Here is a 21,080-nt window from a genome sequence, read left to right as displayed (position 1 = left end):
AGAATAATATTATTTCTTACCTCAACGTTTAGTAAAATTTGCAAGGGAAACCACCAGGGCCACCCACCTTTGTGGGAAGGTTTTTAATTACAAATTCAGTTTCCTTAATATATAGAGGGCTGTTCTTTGGTAATTTGTGTCTTTTAAGGAATTTGTGTATTTCATACAAGTTGTCAAATTTATAAACATAAAGTTATTAATACTTCCTGTTATCCTTTTTAATGTCTGTAGGATCTTTACTGGTGTGTCTTTCATTTCTGATATTGATGATTTGTCTCCTTTCTTTTCTTCTTAATGTTTAGCTAGTGATGTTTTAATTTTATTGGTCTTTTCTAAGATCAGTTCTTGGCATCATTGATTTTCTCTGCGGTTTGTCTTTTTATATTGTTGATTTCTGCTCATTGTTATTTTCTTCTATTTATTTTGGGTTTAATTTACTCTTCTTTTTCTAGGTTTTAAAATAGAAGTTTACATTATGTATTTTAGACTTTTCTTCTTTTATAAGCATTTTGAGCTGTATATGAGGTCTGTCCAGAAAAAGTCCAGCCATTGTTAATATAACAAGAATGGTTTACATGACATCGATGTAACCTGGCAGCCAAGGAGCGTGGACTGGAATGTGCATGTGTGAACACTGATGACTTCACTGTACTAGTCAGTGAGGGCAGTAGATGTCATTGAATGAGCATCTGTATTATGTGGCCGTCACATTCAAAATGAGCAAGTAAAACAACGAATCTGCAAAAAATTTTGCATTAAGCTTGAACATTCCTCCACAAAACTATTTGGATATTCAGGAGGCTGCAGCTCTGGGCAACTGGTGGTTGGCAGCTTCATCATGACAGCACAGCTGTCCATGCATCTCGTCTCACGCAGAATTTTTTGTCAAGACATCACATCACCCACCCAGGTGACTCAGCCCCCCCAAAGCCCAGATTTGGTGCACTGTGACTTCTGCCTTTTCCCAAAACTAATAGCACCTTTGAAAGGGAGGAGATTTCAGGCCATCATTGAGATTCAAGAAAATACAACAGGGCAACTGACAGAGATTGGGAAAACTGTGTGAGGTCCCATGGGGCTTACTTGAAGGGGACTGAGGTATCATTGTTCTATGTACAATGTTCCTTGTATCTTCTTCAGTAAACATCTCTATTTTTCATATGACATGGCTGGATACTTTCTGGACAGACTTCGTAACTCCCTTTAAGTACTGCTTAAGCTGCATCCCACTACTGCTGGTATGTTGTATTTTCATTTTTCTATTCAGAACGTTTTCTAACATTCCTTGTGATTTCTTTCTATGACTGATGGGGCATTTAGAAGCATGTTGTTTAATAGGGGGGATTCAGATATTTTTCTGTTACTGATTTTTAGTTTCGCTGTGTTAAGGAATATATTCTGCATTGTTTCAGCCCTTTCACATTCATTGAGGCTTGTCTGGTGTATTCTGTCTTAGTAAATGTCCGTGTACACTTGAAAAGTGCATTCTGCTGTTGGACAGGGTGTTCTCTGAGTGGCAGCTGAGTTGCTTGGTATTTCCCACGTCCTCTGTGTACTTGCTGACTCTGTCTAGTTCCTCTAGCAGTCACTGAGACAGGAGTGCTGGAACTTCCAGCTGTGCTTCTAGGTCTGTCAGTTCCTCCTTCCAGTTTCTGTCCATTTCTACCGCCTGTATTTTAAAGCCTTGTGATTAGGTGCATACATGTTTCAGCTTGTTGTCTTTTTGCTGAATGAAATCTTTGATCATTATAAAATGTCCCTTTTCACCCCTGTCATACTTCTTATTCTGAAGTCTATTTGAACTTCAACAGATTTGCTTTGTAAAGAATTCTGCCTATCACTTTTTATTGAGCTTCTCATATAATGAAACTGGAATTCTGATTGAGATTGCATTGGATTTATAGATTTATTTTGGGGAGAACATCTTCAAAATATTAAGTCCTCTCAATAAGAACATTGAATGTCTCTTATTCAAATCATCATATTTATCATAATTCTAAAGTTTTTTTCATAGAAATATGTACTTACTAACTTAATTCCTACAAATTTAGTTTTTTCTCTTATGAATAGTACCTTTATTTATGATGCCGTATTTTACCACGTATAATGTGCCCCGATGGTTTTTGTGCACATTGCACACAGGGTTACTATACCCCGTATTACGCCCATGGCATGTATTCATTATATCCATGTATAATGCGATTCCTTATTTTTCCCTCAGAAATGTGGGCAAAAAAGTGTTTGTTACACACTGAAGAATACAGTATTTTTCTAGTTGTACTGATGTAGAAAGTGGTATCAAATTTTAGATTGATCTAACATCTAATAACTTAATAAAACTTCATTACTTTTTTTTTTAAATCCACACCAGAGGACTTTTAGACAGAGAGGAAGGGGGAGAGAGAGAAACGTCGATGTGAGGGAGAAACATCACTTGGTTGCCTCCTGTATGTGCCCCAACCATGGGCCCTGATCAGGAATCAAATCGGCAACTTTGGTGCATGGAACAACACTCCAGCCAACTGAGCCACGTGGCTAGGGCCCACCCCATTACTGTCAGTAGCTGACCCATTGTGCGTCCTAGGGTGATGCCTCTGCCGTCCAATTGGAGAGGCAGCGCAGGCAGTTGAACAGACAAGTTAGGAGTTCATGGGTAGGGTCCAGCCTGGAAGTATAAATTTGGGATTGTTGGCATACAAATGGTACTTAAAGTCATATGATGGATAAGATCAACAAGGGAATGAATGTAGACAGAAAAGGGCTCCCAGGTGATGTTAACAAATGGAGCAGATAAGAAGGAATCATTAAAGAGCAGTGAGTAAGGGGAGAGGAAAGCCAGAGTAGTGGGGTGTCCCAAAGCCAAGTGAAGAAGTGTCTCACTCATACACAGTCTGTAGGCCTGCCCCCTGTAGCAGAAGGAAATCCCTCGAGTTTGTTCTTAACCGCTCCTACAGGCAGAATGGTCAGGAGCAGGGGTTCTGTTGCCCCACATAGTAGGTCACACAGGCTACATCACTTCTAAGTGGGTAGCCTTAGGCAAGATACTCACCTCTCTGTGCCTTGGTCTCTCTGTTAAATACGGGCTGTGGGCCCTAACTGGTGTGGCTCAGTTGGTTGGGCATCATCCTGCAAAGCAAAAGGTTGGCAGTTCAATTCCCAGTCAGGGCACATGCCTGGTGGTGTGTACAAGAGGCAACCAATGGATGTTTCTCTCTCACATCGATGTTTCTATTACTCTCTTCTCTCCCTTCTTTCTAAAAATAAATAAATAAATCTTAAAAAAAATAGGGACAGTGGTATTACCTGTATCAGAGAGACAAACAACTTGACTTAATCTATGTAAAAGCATTTATAACAGTGCCAGGCACATTAGTAAGCTGTCATTAAATAGTATTCTTTGTTTTTATCATTACTGTGTTTTTGTTGTCTTTGTATCTGTAATCTCTAGCACAGTATCTGATACAATTAGTGTTTAAAGAGTTTCTTGAACAAACGACTCTGTTAGCAAGATTTGAGGGAGAGAGGGTGGAAAGGATGAGCTGCAGTTGTTGTTAGAGTCCTTTAGAAGACTTTATGAAGCTTGCAACACAGGGACGTGGGTAAGGAAGGAACATGGTCTTGCATTCCCAAGTTTGGAGTTTGTGAATGAATAGCTATTTCAAAGGACTGACTAAATAAATAAAAATAGATACAAAATTGTAACTTAAAGAGGAGAGGAAACCTATGGATTATGAAAGATTTAAGAAACATACTCATATACAATGTATGGCTACTGAGTCAAACGAAACAGTTTTTTTAAAAAAAAAATGAGACCCAGGAAATTTGTCAATGATAGCAATTTAGTATTTAAGAAATTATCGTTTTTATCTATAATAGTGTATGGTTATGTATTAGAAGTCACTTCACTTTGACATACATACTAAAATACTTACAGATGAAATTACATGATGTCTGGAATTTGCTTCAAATAATCCAGTGGTGAAAGGAGTAGTAAGTGGGGTAATAGGTGAATCAAGATTGACCATGGGTTGATAATTATTAAAACTGGGTGGTAGTGACCTGGGAATTCATTATAGTATTCTTTCTACTTTTGTATGTTTGAAATTTTCCGTATAAAAAGTAAAGAAAGAATCGAAGGATTATGTTTACCACTTGTAACACTTGACTTTATTACACTAGATTAGAATTTGAGAAACAAAAAACTCGGCTTAATATTCAACTCGAATATAGTCGCAATCAGCTGAAGAAGAAACTAAGTAAGATCAGCACATTAAAAGAAACTATCCAGAAAAGTGCAGAAGATATCGATAACCTGAAGAAGGTAATTAATAATGAAGTGTCTCCTCACTGAAATAATGACTTCCGTCACTGAGTACACCTTTGTATGCTCCTGAGTGTTACAGAGGGGGTGGGGGCACAGATTTGAGAAGTAACTTGAAGTAAAATGGGCATAGTTTCATGAATTACTAGATTTGGAAGTGGGAGAGAAGGTGGAAGGGGGCATGCCACAGAGGACTGGCTGGTCATAACTTGAGCAGTTGGCAGATAGGAGGAGCAGGTTAAGGAGAGAAAATTCTGGACCTGTGGGACTTCAGGTGCCTATGTGATGTCTAGATAGCAGTTTTCACCCAGGAGTTAGAGAGCATGTGGATAACAGGAGAGGTCTAGACGGGCTGTGGGGTTAAACAGACACCATCTGTGAGTGGTTGAGACTCCCAGGCAGAGAGGAAAGCAGTGCAGAGCAGCAGAGCGGGGAGGGGGCCTAGGGGAGCGTTCACATAAGTTATGAAGGGGAAGCAGTGGGGTGATAGCCTAGGAGCCCCAGAGTTTCCAGAAGGAGGAAGTGATGAAACTTGTCAAAAAAGTAAAGCCTGGGAGATGTCTAGTTTGCTACTGAAGAGGTCGTAGTAGCAAGAACGTTTTCACCGGACGACAGGAGCAGAAGTCAGGTGGCAGTAAGTGGAGGACTGAACCCAGAGTGCAGGACCAAGGCAGAGTGGTGATCACCAATTTCCGAGGAGTGTGCAGCGAGAGGGTCCTGTTCCAGGAGGGAGCTTCAGGCAGCACGCAGGACAAGGGTGCACCTCAGAATGACTGGTTTGGTTTCACTGTAAGAGGCAGAGCTATCGCCCTTATTGACATAAAAGGTGGTAAAGCTGCAATGCAAATCACCTCCACTCAGGCTGAAGAAAACTGTCTGCAAGCTGTGGATGAGCTCATGGCAAAGCGGCAGCGACTTCAGGACGTATTTGCTGCTCAGAATTCCAGCGCTGAGAAAGCCCAAGCTCAAATGGAAGAGGAACGGAAGAAGTTTCTGGCTATTGACAGGTAATTAAGAAGTTCATCAGTTTGAAAGGCTATAACCAAGTTCTGAAGATGTTTATCATGACTTTGATATTTATTGTAGGAAATTTTATTATTTGAATATGTGTCCTTTGTTGCTTTTGGTCTCACATCACAGCTTTTAACATCCTAATTTAGGAGGAAACCAAGAGACAGCTTAGTTGTTTAGAGTAAGTAGCTTTGTTCGTTGTTTGTTTGTTTGTTTATCCTCACCTGAGGACACTTTTTCATTACTTTTAGACAGGGAGAGAGGAAAGGAGAGAGAGAATATTGATGAGAGAGAGAGAGAAAGAGGCATCGATTGGTTGCCTCCCGTTCACGCCTGAATGGGGGATCATACACATCCAGATCGGGGGTCAAACTCACAACCCAGATGTGTGCTCCCTGACCAGGAATCGAACCTGAAACCCTTCGATTACAGAATGGTGCTGCTCCAACCAACTAATCTACACTGTCCAGGGCAAGAGTGAGTGGTTCTTTTTCACAGATGAAAACATGGACCTATATAAAGAGTCCCTCACCCACCCTGACTGGTGTGGCTTGGTTGGGCATCGTTCTGTAAAGTGAAAGGTTGCTGGTTGATTCCCAGTCAGGGCACATGCCGGAGTTGCAGGTTCGGACCCCAAGGCCACAGATCGATGTTTCTCTCTCACATAGATGTTTCTCTCCCTCCCTTTCTCCCCCTCCTTCCTGCTCTCTAAAAATAAATAAATACAATATTTTTTTAAAAGAGTCCCTTACCCTAAATTCCTCTTGACACTGGTATTTTCCTTCTGCAGAGTCTCCCTCTAGTCTGTTTGTGTGACAAAGCATGACGGGTGGGGACCATGACCACGTGGCTGCGTGTCCCATCTCTGCTCCTTAAATACTGCACCCCCTTCCCTCGGCAGGAAGATGGGGATGACAGTGCCCACTCAGGGAATAGTTGTGAGGTTGAATGAGTGGCCGTTTATGGGCTCTCAAAACAGTGCCCGGCACCTGATGGGCGTGTGCATCTGCCACGATGATGACAGTAACTTCTTGGATCAGTTGACTCTGTCGCACTGCCGTGACAGCGGCTTTCCTGTGTGACTGACGCCGCTGTCAGCGATAGGTGAAATGCGCTGTTTCTGCTCGGTCTCTGGGCGTTTCACGGTGTTCCTCGCTGTTCGGAGATGTTCAGTGTTTCAGGTGTTGACAAAAGAACATCCAACCTAAGAAGAAGACTTACAAGAGTTTACCTGAGCCACACTTTTGACAATTACCAGGAAGCAAAATTGCAATGGATCGAGAAAATGCTTTGCAGAATGGCGGTTCTGCAGCTTATGTTACACTTTCAAATCCGAGGAAAAGACATAAGGGGTCATATGAAATCCACTGGATATAGGTTAGGGTGTGGGAGAAACAGAGTGGGGAAATCTCTGGGATTGGATGAAAACTAAAACAGACACATTGGTGGGCATGGGAGAGTTAATATCTACCGTTACAGCACATTGCTCTCGTTGCCCACATGCCAAGGTTTGGCATGTTGCCCATGAGAGCAATGAGGGGCTCTGTGGCCGCCTGCTCTGGCTCTGGTGGGGGTTGTACTGCCCTGAGGGGTCTGGAGAAGGAGGTTACTTTGACTTTCTAAGCATGTGTTAGATGCAGGAAGACAATGGACAGGCTCACTTAAGGTAAAGATCGGCCTTTGCAAGGAAGCTACAAGCCTAGAATGTAACTCTCTGTCTTGCTTTTAGCAAGGAATTTTATGTTCAGACCGTCCTGCGAGGTCCCTTTCTGTCTCTAACTTTGTAGGGCCCACTATGCAGAGCTCCCCTGAGCTTGTCAGGGTCATTATGTGGCCCCTTTTCCATGTGCCCCAGACACAGCCAAAAGTTTTGTCTAAGATTCTTGAGTGCAATGAAAGTTTTTTTACTCTTCTTTTTTTTAAAGATGAAACAGAACCACATCTTTTGTTTGTTGTCATATTCTTGAAAACCATATAACTCTATTTTTTGGTTCTGTTTCTAGGTTCTTTTTAAAATCATTTATTGTTTTAGCTGGTAGAATTCCCAAGCACTCACTGAAGACAAAAGGCATTACGTTGGTGGTCGTGGTGGTGGTAACACAGTTCCCAGAGCTGTGAGGTGTGAAATACCTTAACTGGAGAGACATTCCTCTTACTAAGAGACTCTCTTGGTTTGAGGGTCTAAACTGTAGAGCTTATATTGAGGGAGAAGTGCAGCTTGGTTGGGGTGGGGAACACAATGCAATATGCAGGTGCTGTGTTACACTACTGTACACCTGAAACCTGTATAATTTTACTAACCAGTGTTACCCATTCGATTCAATGAAAAAATAAATAAATAAGAAGAAACGCAGCTTGAAAAATTGCACAGATTTAAAATTAAAGTAAGCAGGAAAGAACTGTATTATTGGTAGCCTGATGAAAGGAGGAATGCTCATCGTTGAATAATTCTCCCTTGGATTAACTAATTACATTCCCAAGTGTTAAAGTTTCAATTACCAGCATAAGTGAGATCACGTGAGAACTTATAGCACTCATAGGAAAAAATAATTTTATGTAAATTTAACATTTTTCTTCTTCGATGAAATTTTATATAGTGAGTAAAATAAAATCACTTTTTCATATCTGTGTGTTTACAGGGAAGTGGGAAAATGGCAAAAAGAAGTTGTAACCATTCAGTCTTCTCTGGAACAGAAACGGCTAGAGAAGCATAATATGCTGCTTGATTGCAAAGTTCAAGACATTGAAATAATCCTTTTGTCGGGGTCACTGGATGACATCATTGAAGTAGAGGTATTCCAGCCAGTGGTTTTAAAATGGGCGCAGCTGTGTAGAACTTGACGCAGTGCCCTTTGCTGCCTAGTGATGTCCCAGCTCTGCAGGTCCTTCCCCGTGTCCTGGCACCCCTGTAGGGGCAGAGAAGACGTCTCCCCCTCCTGGGACAGAAGATGACCAAGCACTTTGTGCAGTTCTCTGCTCTTGCTCATCCAGGTCCTTTTAGCCCATGGGACAGGCCAGTTTCTTACTTGTGAGGAGACACCCAAGAGACGTCAGAGAGTTAAAGCTTTTGGAGTTGAGAGGGGAAGTGACCCAGACATCTGGGGGACGGCTGTCCAGGCAGAGGGCCGCGTGCTGGTCCCGGGGGGGATATGCGCCTGCCTTGTGCAGTTGGAGCAGAGTGAGCGCAGGGGAGACTGGCACAGAGTGCAGTTGAAGGGGTGACACGGCACCAGCTGGCTGGGGCCACACTGTCATGGTCTTACAGGCCAGACTTGAGTGAGGTGACAGTCACTTGGAGTTGGAGAGGTGGGGCAAGACAGATGAGTGGAGATCCCCACGTCAGATAACGAGGAAAGGGCTTTCTGTGTTTTCCAGTTGGGGACTGAGGTAGAAAGTACCCAGGCAACACTGGACATATATGAAAAGGAAGCAGCCATTGAGATAGACTACAGCTCTCTACGAGAAGATTTGAAGGTAATTGAAAGATTTCTGTTGTTCATGACTGACTTGCAGTATAGTGAATATTTAAATACTGTAGGGTAAGTTTTAGACCTTAGAGCATAAATTCAAAGGAAATGTAGATTTTCTAATGAAGAAATAGCTGATAAAAATTATTAAACATTTATATCAGCATTTCTCACTGCATTTTGCAGAACACTAATACCATGAAGTATCTTGCGGAAGAAGAAAGCTCTTTGTGGTCACCAGTATTTCGATTCCCAATGAACATTGAAGTTTTTTAAGTCCTGCAATAGACAAAAGTAGCCAACATGCCCCAGCGTGTGCTGACTTGGCTTTGCAGTGTCCTAGGGTGCTACCTCAGTAGGCGACAGAGCCTTCCTGGCTGCAGAGCACAGGCCTGGAATCCAGGTCACGGTCTCGAACTTAGAGTCTCTGACTCTGTTCTCAGTCATCCCTATGGACCTGCTTTTCTTCGTGTTTGACTCCGTCCTGCGCTGCTTCTCTCAGGAGGGCAAAGGGACTGCAGCCGTTCTTTGCTTTCCAGCCACGGCCATGACCTTCACAGAAGAGAAAGGCCTTTTGCAGTGGGGGGCATTTGACATTGAAGGAGAGCTTTTCCTACAAAGCTCCAGCAATTGTCCCCTCATCACAGGGGCCTGATTTGGGTCACATGTTCATTCCAAACCAATCACTGTTGGGGTGGGCTGGACTTAGTCTTAGACCCAGCAGGCCCACCACCCCACCTTCCCCCCAGGCACTAGGGGTCTATGAGGGCGAAACGGTCAAACGGAGGCTGTGTGAGAAAGGAGGGAATGCTGAGTGGACGGATGCCAAGTAGCAATACCCACCATGTCTTTTCATGTGTTCTTAATATATTTTATTACATTTGTTGGGCCTTTTGATTGTAGCTGTGGTATTGTTAGGCAATCAGAAAGAACCTTTTATTTTTTCTACAGTCTATTTAGTGCTTTCATATCTGGAAAGTCCATCATACCCCATTACAGAGTAAATACAAATATTTTTTCCTGTTTATGGTTTTTTTTTGTTTTCATTCACTTATGTAATTCATCTGCAATTTATTTTAGCATATGGCATGAGGTAAGAATCTGTTTTGAAAAAGGTTCCTAAGTTAAGCAATTTACTCAATGTTTTTCAAATAATTCTTTCCCAATAAATTAAAAAGTCCTATTTATTGTATAGTAATTAACCCCCTCTAGGAGGTCAAGACAATTTTCCTGGCAGGTCATGCCCGTTCCACTTGTTCCCTTGCTCGAGTTCGAGCTGTTCATGCTCAGGCTCTAGCTTCTGTGATACTCTTCAGGTGGGTTGGACGTCCCTCCCTCACCGTGGTACCCGTGCTTGCCTGTCAGAGGGCTTCCGCACTGCTGCAGATGCCAGCGTGTATGTCCCACTTCCTGCGAGCTCTTTAAAGGCAAGAAGAGGACAGATGGGGTTTTTTTTTAAGATTTTATTTATTTATTTTCAGAGAGAGGGGAAGAGAGGGAGAGAAACATCAGTGTGTGAGAGATACATCACTCGGTTACCTCTCACACGTCCCCAACTGAGGACCTGGCCTGAAACCCCCCAGGCATGTGCCCTGAGCAGGAATTAAACCGGCAACCTTTTAGTTTGCAGGTGGGCACTCAATCCACTGAGCCACACCAGCCAAGGCGGGACAGGTTTCTTGTTTTTTAATCATTGAATTCTCCATATCTAATAGTAGATGGTCAGTATTTTTAATGAACGAGTAAGTGAAGGAAATACACGCATTGTTGATTTTCAGCCAAATGAAGAAATATGGAGGGGAAGCACATTCCAAGACAGCAACATGTGTAACAATAATTAAAGCTGTGAAAGCACAGCCCACTTGGGAAGGCACAAACAGTGCGCGTGACTCATCAGACAGGGAGGGGGCTGGTGAGGGAGGTGGGGCCAGACCCTGTGACTGATCCCTTAGCAGTTTGGATCTAAAAGGCATGCTGATCATTGCTGTTCTTTGCCAATAATAGTCTCTACAATCTGATAAAGAAATCGAGGCCCACCTTAGGCTCCTCATGCAACAAGTAGCATCACAAGAAGATGTCCTGTTGAAGACAGCAGCCCCAAACCTGAGAGCCCTGGAGAACCTGAAGACTGTCCGAGACAAGTTCCAGGAGTCCGCAGATGGTGAAATTGAGCTTCAGTCCTTAGCAAGATCGCGCTCCCGGGGGTTGGGTTTGGCTTCTGTAACAGTTATCAACAACTCCCCCTGGATCGCATATTTGTTTTTATTATATATATTTTCTTCGTTGTCTTATATTAATGTGTATTTTTAATACTGCATCACTTTTAATTGCTTCCCTTTTGAAAAGTGTTCTACTTTAATTTAAAAACAAGTTTATTGTTTTTGAACAGATAATATATTTTATATCAGCATAATAGGCATATTAGACACTTCATTAGAACTAGTCATTATTATTTAAAAATTCACCCCAACAGAATAAGGGCTTGTCAATTGCAAGAGCCATGTTTGTGGAGTTAATAATAACTTATGAGTTTTCAAAGTAGATTTTATTCAAGACAACCAACCTCAAAATCCAGTTTTTTAAATAATTTATGCTATAAAATCAAAGAGAAGCTCCTCAGTGGTCTCTAAAATAAAGAACATTGATTCTCTCTTAGCTTTTGAGGCCAGCAGAAAGGAAGCCAGAATGTGTAGGCAAGAGTTTGAGCAGGTGAAAAAAAGGAGATATGATCTTTTCAGCCAGTGTTTTGAGCACGTCTCAGTCTCAATTGATCAAATCTACAAGAAGCTCTGCAGAAACAACAGTGCCCAAGTATGTATTTTTCACCCCAAAGTATTATTGGGAAGTTTGTATTACTGGTTGTGCTTTTTTTCTGGTGGGAAATAAATACCCACCACGTTATTTGAGTGACCCACTGACAGGGCAGAGTCAGCTGATGAAGACTGGTTATCATAATAGTCCGTTCTAGATCCCACGTACTCGACCTCCAGCCAGCCTGGACAAGTCCAGGTCTCTAGTCCTGGTTCTTCATCTGCAAAATGAGTGGGATCAATCACCTGGTTTCCAAGTTCCCTTTAGTTCTGGACTTACATTGACTGGTACTAGTTTGGTTTTATTGAACTGCCGGTGGTCTCTGTAGTGAAGGTAGGGGAGCGGAGAGGGTCTTGGGAAATGGTTGAGCTGGGGTCTGTAGAGTTGACCTGAGTAACGAAGGAAAGAACTGAAGGCCCGACCCAAACCCAGCCAGGTGAACTGTAATGGTAGTCCGTGCCGTAAGCCCTCCCTTCCGTTGTCAGTGTCCACAGCAGGTACTGTGGGCCTGAATGAGGAAAGATGGGCAGGGCGGGTCTTATGTATCTGCTTTCTCATATGTTACCCTTTCTCATGGTGGTCCTTTGTGACTGAGAGCTGACCCTGGAGCAGGTGTTCTGAATTTCAGCCAGATGTAATTCACTTAGTTTGAGTAAAGTAGGACAGAAAAAGACTCACTAACTCTTTGAGGGCAGGATTCATCTCTGTGCCTACTATACATGGCCCAAAATAGGTGTTCAATAAACAGCTGACAAATGGACCAATGACTGAATTGAATGAAGACCTTTTTAAGACTGGCATGTGCTGCTGCAGTTCGAATGGCAGTCTCCTGGAAGGCCTGATCCTTCGTGTTGTCCCTCCCAGACAGACACCCTGTTGTCTGTGACCACATGTGGAGCTAGATACATTATTCACAGGCATTGGTCTTTTCCATCAAAATGGGGGTGGGGGGTAGGGGCAGGGACCTAACCATTAGAATATTTTGCAATTAGCCCTATTGCAAATCCAAGTTAAAATTTACTAATTGCTTTCCAGATTTTGTTAAATAAATACTTGTGTTTCAGGCATTTCTTAGCCCAGAGAACCCTGAAGAGCCTTACTTGGAGGGAATTAGCTATAACTGCGTGGCCCCAGGCAAGCGGTTCATGCCGATGGACAATTTGTCGGGGGGAGAGAAATGTGTGGCCGCTTTGGCTCTCCTGTTCGCTGTGCACAGGTAAGGTCGCAGCGCACTGGGGGCTCCACACCGGGGCGGAGACCGGTGCACTTCCTCCCGGACCCTGTTCCCTGCTCGTCTTTGCTTGTGTTTAGCAGTATGTGATACAAAGCTATTTTCCTCAGCCAGACACTTCAGGTGATGTTTTCTGTCTGTAACAATTTAAACAGAAAATCTAAGAGAGAATTCAGTCTTTGACAGATTTTTATTAAATTTCTGTTACTGATATTTCCGCTTCATACAAAAGTAAATAGAAAAATAAATATTTGGAATGGCCAAATGTGAGTGACATCAGAATTGCCAAAAAAGAAAAAGAAAAAACAAAACAGTAACAACAAACACAAAACAAAAACACCCAGCTTGTACAGTATTTTCCTAGTCCATATTCAGAGATCTGCTATTTAGTAAAGAATGTTAAGCAAAGTATGTCTTCTAGAAAAAAAAAATTCACCCCTTCATTTCTACTGATGACAGTGGCACTGTTTATAAGATCAATCAAGAAAAAAAGTTAGTTAATTAAGGCTATTAATTTTCAGCATCCAAGGCATTACGTAAAGATCTCAGGTGCAGATGATGCTGCCTGTATTCTCATGGTCTGGAATGGCGACATGGAAGTTCTACGACTGGTTTTTACTGGTCTCAGGAAGGAAGAGAAATAGACCCCTACGGGACAAAAGGAAAAGACAGTAATGCAGGGGGAGCTGGGGAAAGCGGGGCAGGATCTAAACATGAGCCCGTGATGAGTAAATCTTACCAGAGTAGGACGATTTCTGGCTGTCACCCCCATCCATTTATTCAACAGCTATTCATTCGGTGTTTACTGTGTGGCGAGTGGTGTTTATGCGTTGAAGAGACAGCAGTGAACAAAACAAAATCCCTGCCTCAGAGATACTCATTCTAGGTGGGGAAGACAGGTGGTAAATAAGGCGTATTAACAAATGAAATCTCTAATGTGGAGACCCTGAGAAAATGACAAATGCTGCATAGAAACAAAGCAGGGGATGGAGATTCTAAGTAGCAGTGAAGAGATGTAATGTTAAAGAGTCATCTGGGAAGGCCTCTGTGAGAAGGTAACAACTGAGCAAAGTCATGAAGGAACTAAGGAAGCGAGTAACGTGGACAGCTAAGGGAAGAATGTTGTAGACATGAAGGTCAGCACGTGCAAAGGCCCTGAGGCCAGAGAGACACCATGCAGCTGTGTCAGGCACAGGGTTAGGAAACTACTGTTGGACCAGGGTGAGAGCAGAAGGGTCAGAGACAGGCATGGGTGTGAAGAAGGAGTCAGGGAGGATGACTACATGGCTTTTGGTAAATCAACTAGGCTGGTAAGAGCTGCCATCAATTGAGGAGGGGAAGGCAACAGGAAGGGAATAGGAAGGGAATAGGTTTGGAGGGACGGGTGAAGAGTTTGATTTTGGATGAGTTTGAGTTATTTATTAGACACCCATCAGGAATTGCTGAGTAAGCTGTTAGATAATGGAGGCAAGTTCAGGAGAGAAATCAGAACCATCAGCAGAAGTGTGGGGGCCATCCACATGTGGGTGTTATTTGCAGCCTTGAGAGCAGGTGAAATCAGCAAGGGAGCAGATCAGAGGAGTGCTCTAAGCCCTGAGCCCCAGGGGCACTGCAGGGTTAAATGGAGAGCCAAGGAGTTGGCAGACAGGGCTGGGAAGGGGCAGTGGGTACAGGTCGGTGGGGAATAGACCCTGTCATCCTTGACATCGGAGGAACAGGCAAGAGGACCGCCCCAGGTACCACCACCTGTGAAGGTCAAGTGGGATGTGGACTGAGAATAGAGCATTAGATTTGGTAACATACCGCTCATTGGTGACCTAGATAAAAGCATCCAAAGCATGTATCTTATTTATCTGAATATGGCTAATCCTCTCCTCCCAGTCTTTTGAAAAACAGATGGAAAGTTGTAACTTGTCCTTCTTTCTAGTTTTCGGCCTGCTCCATTCTTTGTTTTGGATGAAGTGGATGCAGCCCTGGACAATACTAACATTGGCAAAGTAAGTGTCCTTCTGCTTTTAATTCCCAACAGAACGCCTGTAATTCAAGGATCATGTTCTGGTCAGGAGGCAGTATACCCTGAGCAAAAATAGTTTGTTTGATAATTATTGATGAAAAATCAAATATAAGTTAAATATCTAAAAACAAAATGGTTTGGACAGTTTCATTCAAAGCTTAGGGGACCATCAGCGTTGAGGGTTCTACACGGAGCCAAGTGAAGATGGCGGTGCCAGGTCCCCAGCATTGCTTGTAATTTAGATGTTGGGACGTTAGAGTCACTAATAGGCCCCGTGGCAAACAGGACCAAATCAGTTGTTCAATAAAGTCCAAAAATAATATCTCTAAATAAAATTCCAAAGTAATTAAAGTTTGAAGTGGTGCCCCTCCGTTTTATTCATTAAAGTTTATCCAGTTACTGAACTTGTGTGTGGTGGTGTTTCCAGTATTTGAGACAGTGAGGGAACCAAGGAAACAGTTAACTCCTGAGAGTTCAATTTCAGGTCAGCCTTAAAGATCAGTGCGCAGATAGCCAGGCCACCTGGAAGAGGCTCTCAGGCTGCACATCCTGACTTTTGACATGAGGAGGGGGCCAGCCATGGAAGCATGACCAAGGGACAGAGGCCCACGCCAGCATGACCCTTCACTGCCTGGGGGGAGGGGGGCGCCCCTGTGGCCTACAGACTCCTGGTGCCATGATCCTCCTGCCCAAGAACACCCATTTTTAGAGATGGGTGAATTAGACTCCTGGTTCTGATTCGAGGCACATCCACCTTCCAAAAATGACTGGGCTTTGTGTTTACAGCTGCTTACCAGGAGATCGGCCACGCTGACAGATAAGTTTCTCATTATTAACTTGTAAGTGGGCATTCTGGTTTACACCTTCGTCTCGTGAGCGTAGTTAGAGTCCCCCTCTCAGAGACATGCATTCGCTCTCGGGGTGCCATTCAGGTCCCAGGCCCCGAGTCTCTAAAGCTGACCTCCCTGATTTCTTACTGAGTCTCATGCGAAAGGCCTGGGAGAGTCGGGACTTTCAGGAGCTGCAGTCCCAGGTACCTTCGAATGGCGTGCAGGTTGCCTCTCAGCATTTCCCAAGATGCGTTCATCTAACCCAGATCTCTCAGGAGCCTGCTCTCTGGACATGTTTCAGTGCGAATAAGAACAGGACAACTCCAGACCCACAACACTTAGTCCCCTGAACCGTGTAGAGGACAGGCACGAGCCGCATTCTGTGACCTTCCAGACTTCAGGGTAACTGGGAGAAGAATATAGGAACAAAAGAACATCTTGTCTCTTGAATGCCAACCAGTCTACATCAGGGAACTGGACTCCAAGGCCTGGCTTATTTGGGAGAAATCACCCGTTCGATTAATTTGGGCACCTTGTATCCTATATTCTGTGTGTTACAGAGTAGTGGGCATCTGTCTTGGTGGACTGCATCTTCTCTCAGTGGCATTTAAGATGCCTGTATCTTCTAGCAAAATGTAGATGTTTGTTGGTTGATGTTCACATGATGGCGTCTCCAGGAACTAGGTCCTACTTAAGACTTTTCTTTTACTCTCCATCCTGTGTGTTAAAAACCTCTTCACTTCCAGTTTCCCTTTGAGATGTGAGTTCCTGGCACTCCGTTGCCGTACTGAGTCTTAGCAGTCACGCCGTACGAGCAATTGTCACATCGCTCCACTCCCCCTTGTGACCAGGGTGCCCAGCATTTTTCATAGGTAACCCTCCAAGCAGAATGCATGCCTTCCATCGTTACATCCTGTCTCCTCTTCCTCTCTGATCAATGTCCCAAGACTTTTTTAGTCCTGGAGCATAGTGACTACCGTTGCCTACTATGCTGGGGTTCCTCTGTCAATTCAACCTCTTAGCCAAAAGCAGTTTCCCTCTTCTCGTCATTCAGCTCTGCTAGTGACTCAGTCCTCACCTGAAGCTTGCCATTCCTGCTTCCAACGCTGTGTGCTTAGTATCTTGGGTGCAGTCAGGACCAAAACACATGGAGAAGACCCATTCTGGGCACACAGGGAGATCCAGGGAGTTGGCAAGTGTCTTGATAAACTGTGGTTTAAGTCTAAGTTCTTCACCATTCTCCAAGTTCTGAGCAGTTTGTTACTAAGGCCCATTTCTATCCAGACTGTTCTGTTCTTATTCTCATTCCTTAGAATTGACCTTCCTGAAGAAACTGCAGAGCTCACCTCTAACCAAATGACTGGATTATAAATACATGTCATTGCCGTATTTTCCGTTTTCAGGCTTTCAGCTGGCAAAATAGGAAGTTGGAAGTTTAAACACCAGCTGTCCTTCACCCTCATAAAACGTCTGAGTGGTAGCTTTTGTTTTATCTTGTTATAAAGGATGATTGCATATTTATGGCATATAATTGCACATTTTATTGTGGATAAAAAAAAGTTTTATTCTTGAAGTTTTAGATCCTAGATCTAATGTGGTTTGTAATTTTACTAACCTCTTATGTTAGAATCTGAGCTAGTTCTGTTTCTCCAGTTGTAGTGGGCTTACCAAATTACCAGGAAAGCAGGTAAGTGTCTGTCACCTAAAATGGGCTGGCTGAGACCTGCAGGAACACTCCCCCCAGAGTCCAGAAATGAGGTCTTTTCTTGCTGGTGAAAAGTGTGGTTTTTCTTTCCTCCCAGGTGTCAAGTTACATCAAAGAGCAGACTCAAGAACAGGTTCAGATGATAATCATTTCCCTGAAAGAGGAGTTCTATTCCAAGGCCGATGCTCTGATCGGTATCTACCCAGAGGTAAAGACCACCTTCCGGGGTCCTGACGCACAACCATAGGCTCCTCGTAGAGACTGTAGATACTGTTTGATTTCTGCTGTTGATAACTACATGGGCTCTTGAGGCTGCCGGAGGCCACCTCCCGCGTCTACGGCCATACCACCCTGAACGCGCCCAATCTCGTCTGATAACTACAGGCTTACATTAGTTTTTAATCAAATAAGATTTAAAAGTACTCAGATATTTTTCTTTGGCAGTACAGAGATTTAAAATATAAAAAGCAAATCAAAAATTGCAGAGCATTGCTCTGAAAATAATAATACATATTAACTACGCAGAGTAAACTTAATATTGTAGTTCCTATTTCTGTAATGTTTGAATGTTTTAGGCAAAGACAAATGCATTGTGGTAGAACTAACAAGGAACCATTTACCTTCCAAAAGTACCAAAGGAAAAAAAAAACAAAGAAATTGACCGGAAGTTCCAGATTGCATAGTAGTTTGTAGAATTTGAACACACTTTCTTAAGCTGTTCAAAATACTCAGGCTAATGAAGTAGAGCAACTAGTTCTAATCATTCCACTTTTGAACAGCGAGGTTTTCCTTTTTGAGTTCTCCTTTGAGCTAAGATAAAAAATAGTTTCCCTTCCTGTGCCTATAAAATGTTAGGGGACCATGGGAGCTTTGCTGCAGGAGAGAAATGAGAGCTCTCACCCCATGTGGAAGAGGAAAACAGTCTCCTTCTTAGGGCCTCTGCTGGGCCTGTGAATCAGATTGGGCGAGACAGGTTACCGAGAGAAAACCAGGAGCTCATGAACATGAGCATCGCGCCTGAGTAACCTAAGGGGTGGCTAGAGCTTGGGCCTCCCAACTACCTCAGGCTGTAACGAGAGAAAAGGGCTTCCGGCTTCTGGAGAGGGTGGTGATGGGAAGGTGACCAGGAAGAGTGTGGTAAACAAGTCATGTTTGCTCTGCAGATTCAAATAGGTGCCTTCTCCATTGATGAGTTGTTAAGAGTAGGGAAGGCATCACCTTTTACAAAATGTAAATTTCCTTCACAAGAGGAAAGCTTGTGCCCAGGTCCTGTAGCTTTCCTGCATCTGCTGGTTCGCAGTAGCTCAAAACAATCCGCATACACGAGAACCATATTTTGGCATGGACTATTCTAGTGCTCTTTATCAGATAATACAAAAACTAAGCAAATCAGTAAAGCTGATGTAAATGCAGACAGTTGATACCTTCTTAGGTGGCCGTAAGGAATTTCCTTTTTAAATGCAAATCCAGATTCACTATTGGCTCTTACTTTACACTTAGTAACGCCTTTTCCTACGAAGGACTGACTCACCTCTCTGCTCTCCATTTCAGCGCGACGACCACATGTTCAGCCGAGTACTGACCCTAGATCTTTCTCAGTATCCAGACACTGAAGGCCAAGAAAGCAGCAGGAGACAGCAGGAGTCTCGTTAGGGGCCATAGCGCCCTTGAGCCACTGCCAACTCTCCAAGCAGATCAGATAGTGGTCAGGGTCCTCACTGTTCAGTTCTCTAATGTTCAAACAGCCGTTGATTAACTATGGAGCAAGCAAGACAGGCTGTGCGCCATTTAACAGAAAGCTTAGCCCAGGCCGGGTTGTTCAGTTGGTTGCAGCATCCTCCCCTACACCAAAGACTTCCGGTTCAATCCCTGGTCAAGGCACATACTAGGTTGCAGGTTCAATCCCCAGTTGGGGAACATATGGGAGGCAACTGATTGATGATCTCTCTCAAAAAAAAAAAAAAAAATCAAAAATAAGTCCTTGGGGTGAGGATTTTTAAAAAAGTAAAAGCTTAACTATTTCCAGCTCAACAAGCTGTTGCTTATTTCCATTAAGGAGTGTTCAGGCCTCATTCCCGTAGGTAGTTTCCTGTGAGAGTCAGTTTTGCATGACTTTCAAAAAGAGGGTACAATTTTGTACCGTAGTTTTCATTTCCATTTTGAAAGCCAGAAAAATTTTGAATTCTACATCATCTTCACTCTGGTCTTGCCTTGTTCGTTTAAGTAATCTTTAAAGGATACTCTTGGTTTCTAAATATATTAGTTATAGGATATTGAACGTAGGTTTTATGAGAAATAATTTCAGAGAAACTGATGTCAATATGAAAATACCAATTAAAAATAATCTAATTTCAAATGTCTCCCATCTAGTTTTCTAAGCAAAAAAAAAAAAATTTAAGGCAAAATTGAATTATGACTGCTCCAATGTAATCTAAATTTTTCTGAATAGGATTTGTTAGGAAGGACATGAACACAGGTGTTCCCAGCTGCCTTCTCCACTTAATCCGTTGTTAACAGGCGGGAAAGAAAGTTGCATAATTGTCAACAGTACTTTACTTCCATTTCAGAACAGACTAAAGCATTCCAGGGTGCTGGCAGTCTTCTGTGTAAGACTGCTTTGGGCCCAAGAGCTACCAACCAAGGAGTAGCCTGAAGTAATGGAATTGCTTCTGAACAGCACTCATTGTTTCATGTAACAGAACACACTCTGTGCCCAAGAACTTAAGCCCCGAGCCTTGCTTCCTGCCCTCGGCAGCTCATCTCTGTGAACTGCAGAGCAGAAACCACTCTGCTGGTCCTTTGTCCTTGTTTCAGTACTGGCAGCACGATCTAAATCCCCGACTCCCTCTGCCTGGAAAGACATCAGCCTAACACTGTAATGTCCCTTTAGTGCCACCTGAGCTCAGTGTCAACCCTCATCTCTTCCCGGCTGCTCTCCTAACTTGGCGTCAGACTGTCCGTTCTAAAGCAGCACCCCCACCCCATTCCTGGAACCACCTCGCTATTGAGAACAGGCAAACCCACAGGCAATGGGAAACATGGGGTTGCTAATAGTTGGCTTACACACATTAAATGGTTAAGAACTACACAAACATTATAGTAAACGTGGCACTTTATCTTGAAAGCGCCCTGGAGCTGGCCTGTGAGTGGGCATCACCAGATCTGGCAGTGGACGGGGAGGGTCTGAGGGAGCTGGTGGCGTCAGGGCTGGTGCATCTCCATGCAGCTCTCTTCCGCTGGGTGCAGTTGTCTTCAAGGGCCCCAGAGTGAGTAGTCCAGGCTTTGGTGAGACAACAAAGAGGGTATCCTATAGTTGCTCATGTAACTTTAAAATGTAACCTCCTGTTTCTCGTGGAAGACGCTGTACATTAGCAAAGCTAGTATGCTCAAATTATTTCTCCGTTATCAATCAGGCTGGAATGAGTTTGCTCTTTAAAACAGGTGTCACAGCAGAACTGTGGGCAGATCCACGCATAATGGCCAGGCCCACATCCCTCAGCATGGCTCAGAGCAGGTGCTGAACGGACCCTGCATGACTTTCCAGGTTTCCATCTCTCTCGCGTCGTCTCCATGCTTGTGACCTTAACATACCGTGTGTCGGCTGACTTGCAGATTCACAGAGCCATCCCAGATTGCACTTTGTGAGTCTTTAAACAATTCATAATTGCTTTTTAAAAATCTGAAACATTC

The 21,080-nt window shown here is 43.4% G+C and overlaps 1 protein-coding gene across 3 annotated transcripts in view; it reads left to right on the top strand.

The window, feature by feature from the left end:
- Positions 1-19,389, top strand: part of SMC1B (structural maintenance of chromosomes 1B) — a 53,265-nt gene extending 33,876 nt beyond the window's left edge. Inside the window, exons 16-25 of one of the 3 annotated variants that reach the window (XM_024579518.3) lie at positions 4,180-4,321; positions 5,183-5,328; positions 7,972-8,125; positions 8,708-8,806; positions 10,804-10,960; positions 11,456-11,610; positions 12,675-12,826; positions 14,769-14,838; positions 17,488-17,598; positions 18,942-19,389. In XM_024579518.3, the coding sequence (XP_024435286.1) occupies positions 4,180-4,321; positions 5,183-5,328; positions 7,972-8,125; positions 8,708-8,806; positions 10,804-10,960; positions 11,456-11,610; positions 12,675-12,826; positions 14,769-14,838; positions 17,488-17,598; positions 18,942-19,043 (1,288 nt within the window). In that variant the 3' untranslated portion in view covers positions 19,044-19,389. The remainder of the gene's footprint in view (positions 1-4,179; positions 4,322-5,182; positions 5,329-7,971; positions 8,126-8,707; positions 8,807-10,803; positions 10,961-11,455; positions 11,611-12,674; positions 12,827-14,768; positions 14,839-17,487; positions 17,599-18,941) is intronic. The other 2 variants (XM_053919695.1, XM_024579519.3) reach the window with 2 other exon arrangements.
- The last annotated feature ends 1,691 nt before the right edge of the window (positions 19,390-21,080 follow it).

The sequence above is a fragment of the Desmodus rotundus genome, chromosome 3 (genome assembly GCF_022682495.2).
Source record: "Desmodus rotundus isolate HL8 chromosome 3, HLdesRot8A.1, whole genome shotgun sequence".
NCBI lineage: Eukaryota > Metazoa > Chordata > Mammalia > Chiroptera > Phyllostomidae > Desmodus > Desmodus rotundus.
This window is presented reverse-complemented; position numbering and strand designations above follow the sequence as displayed.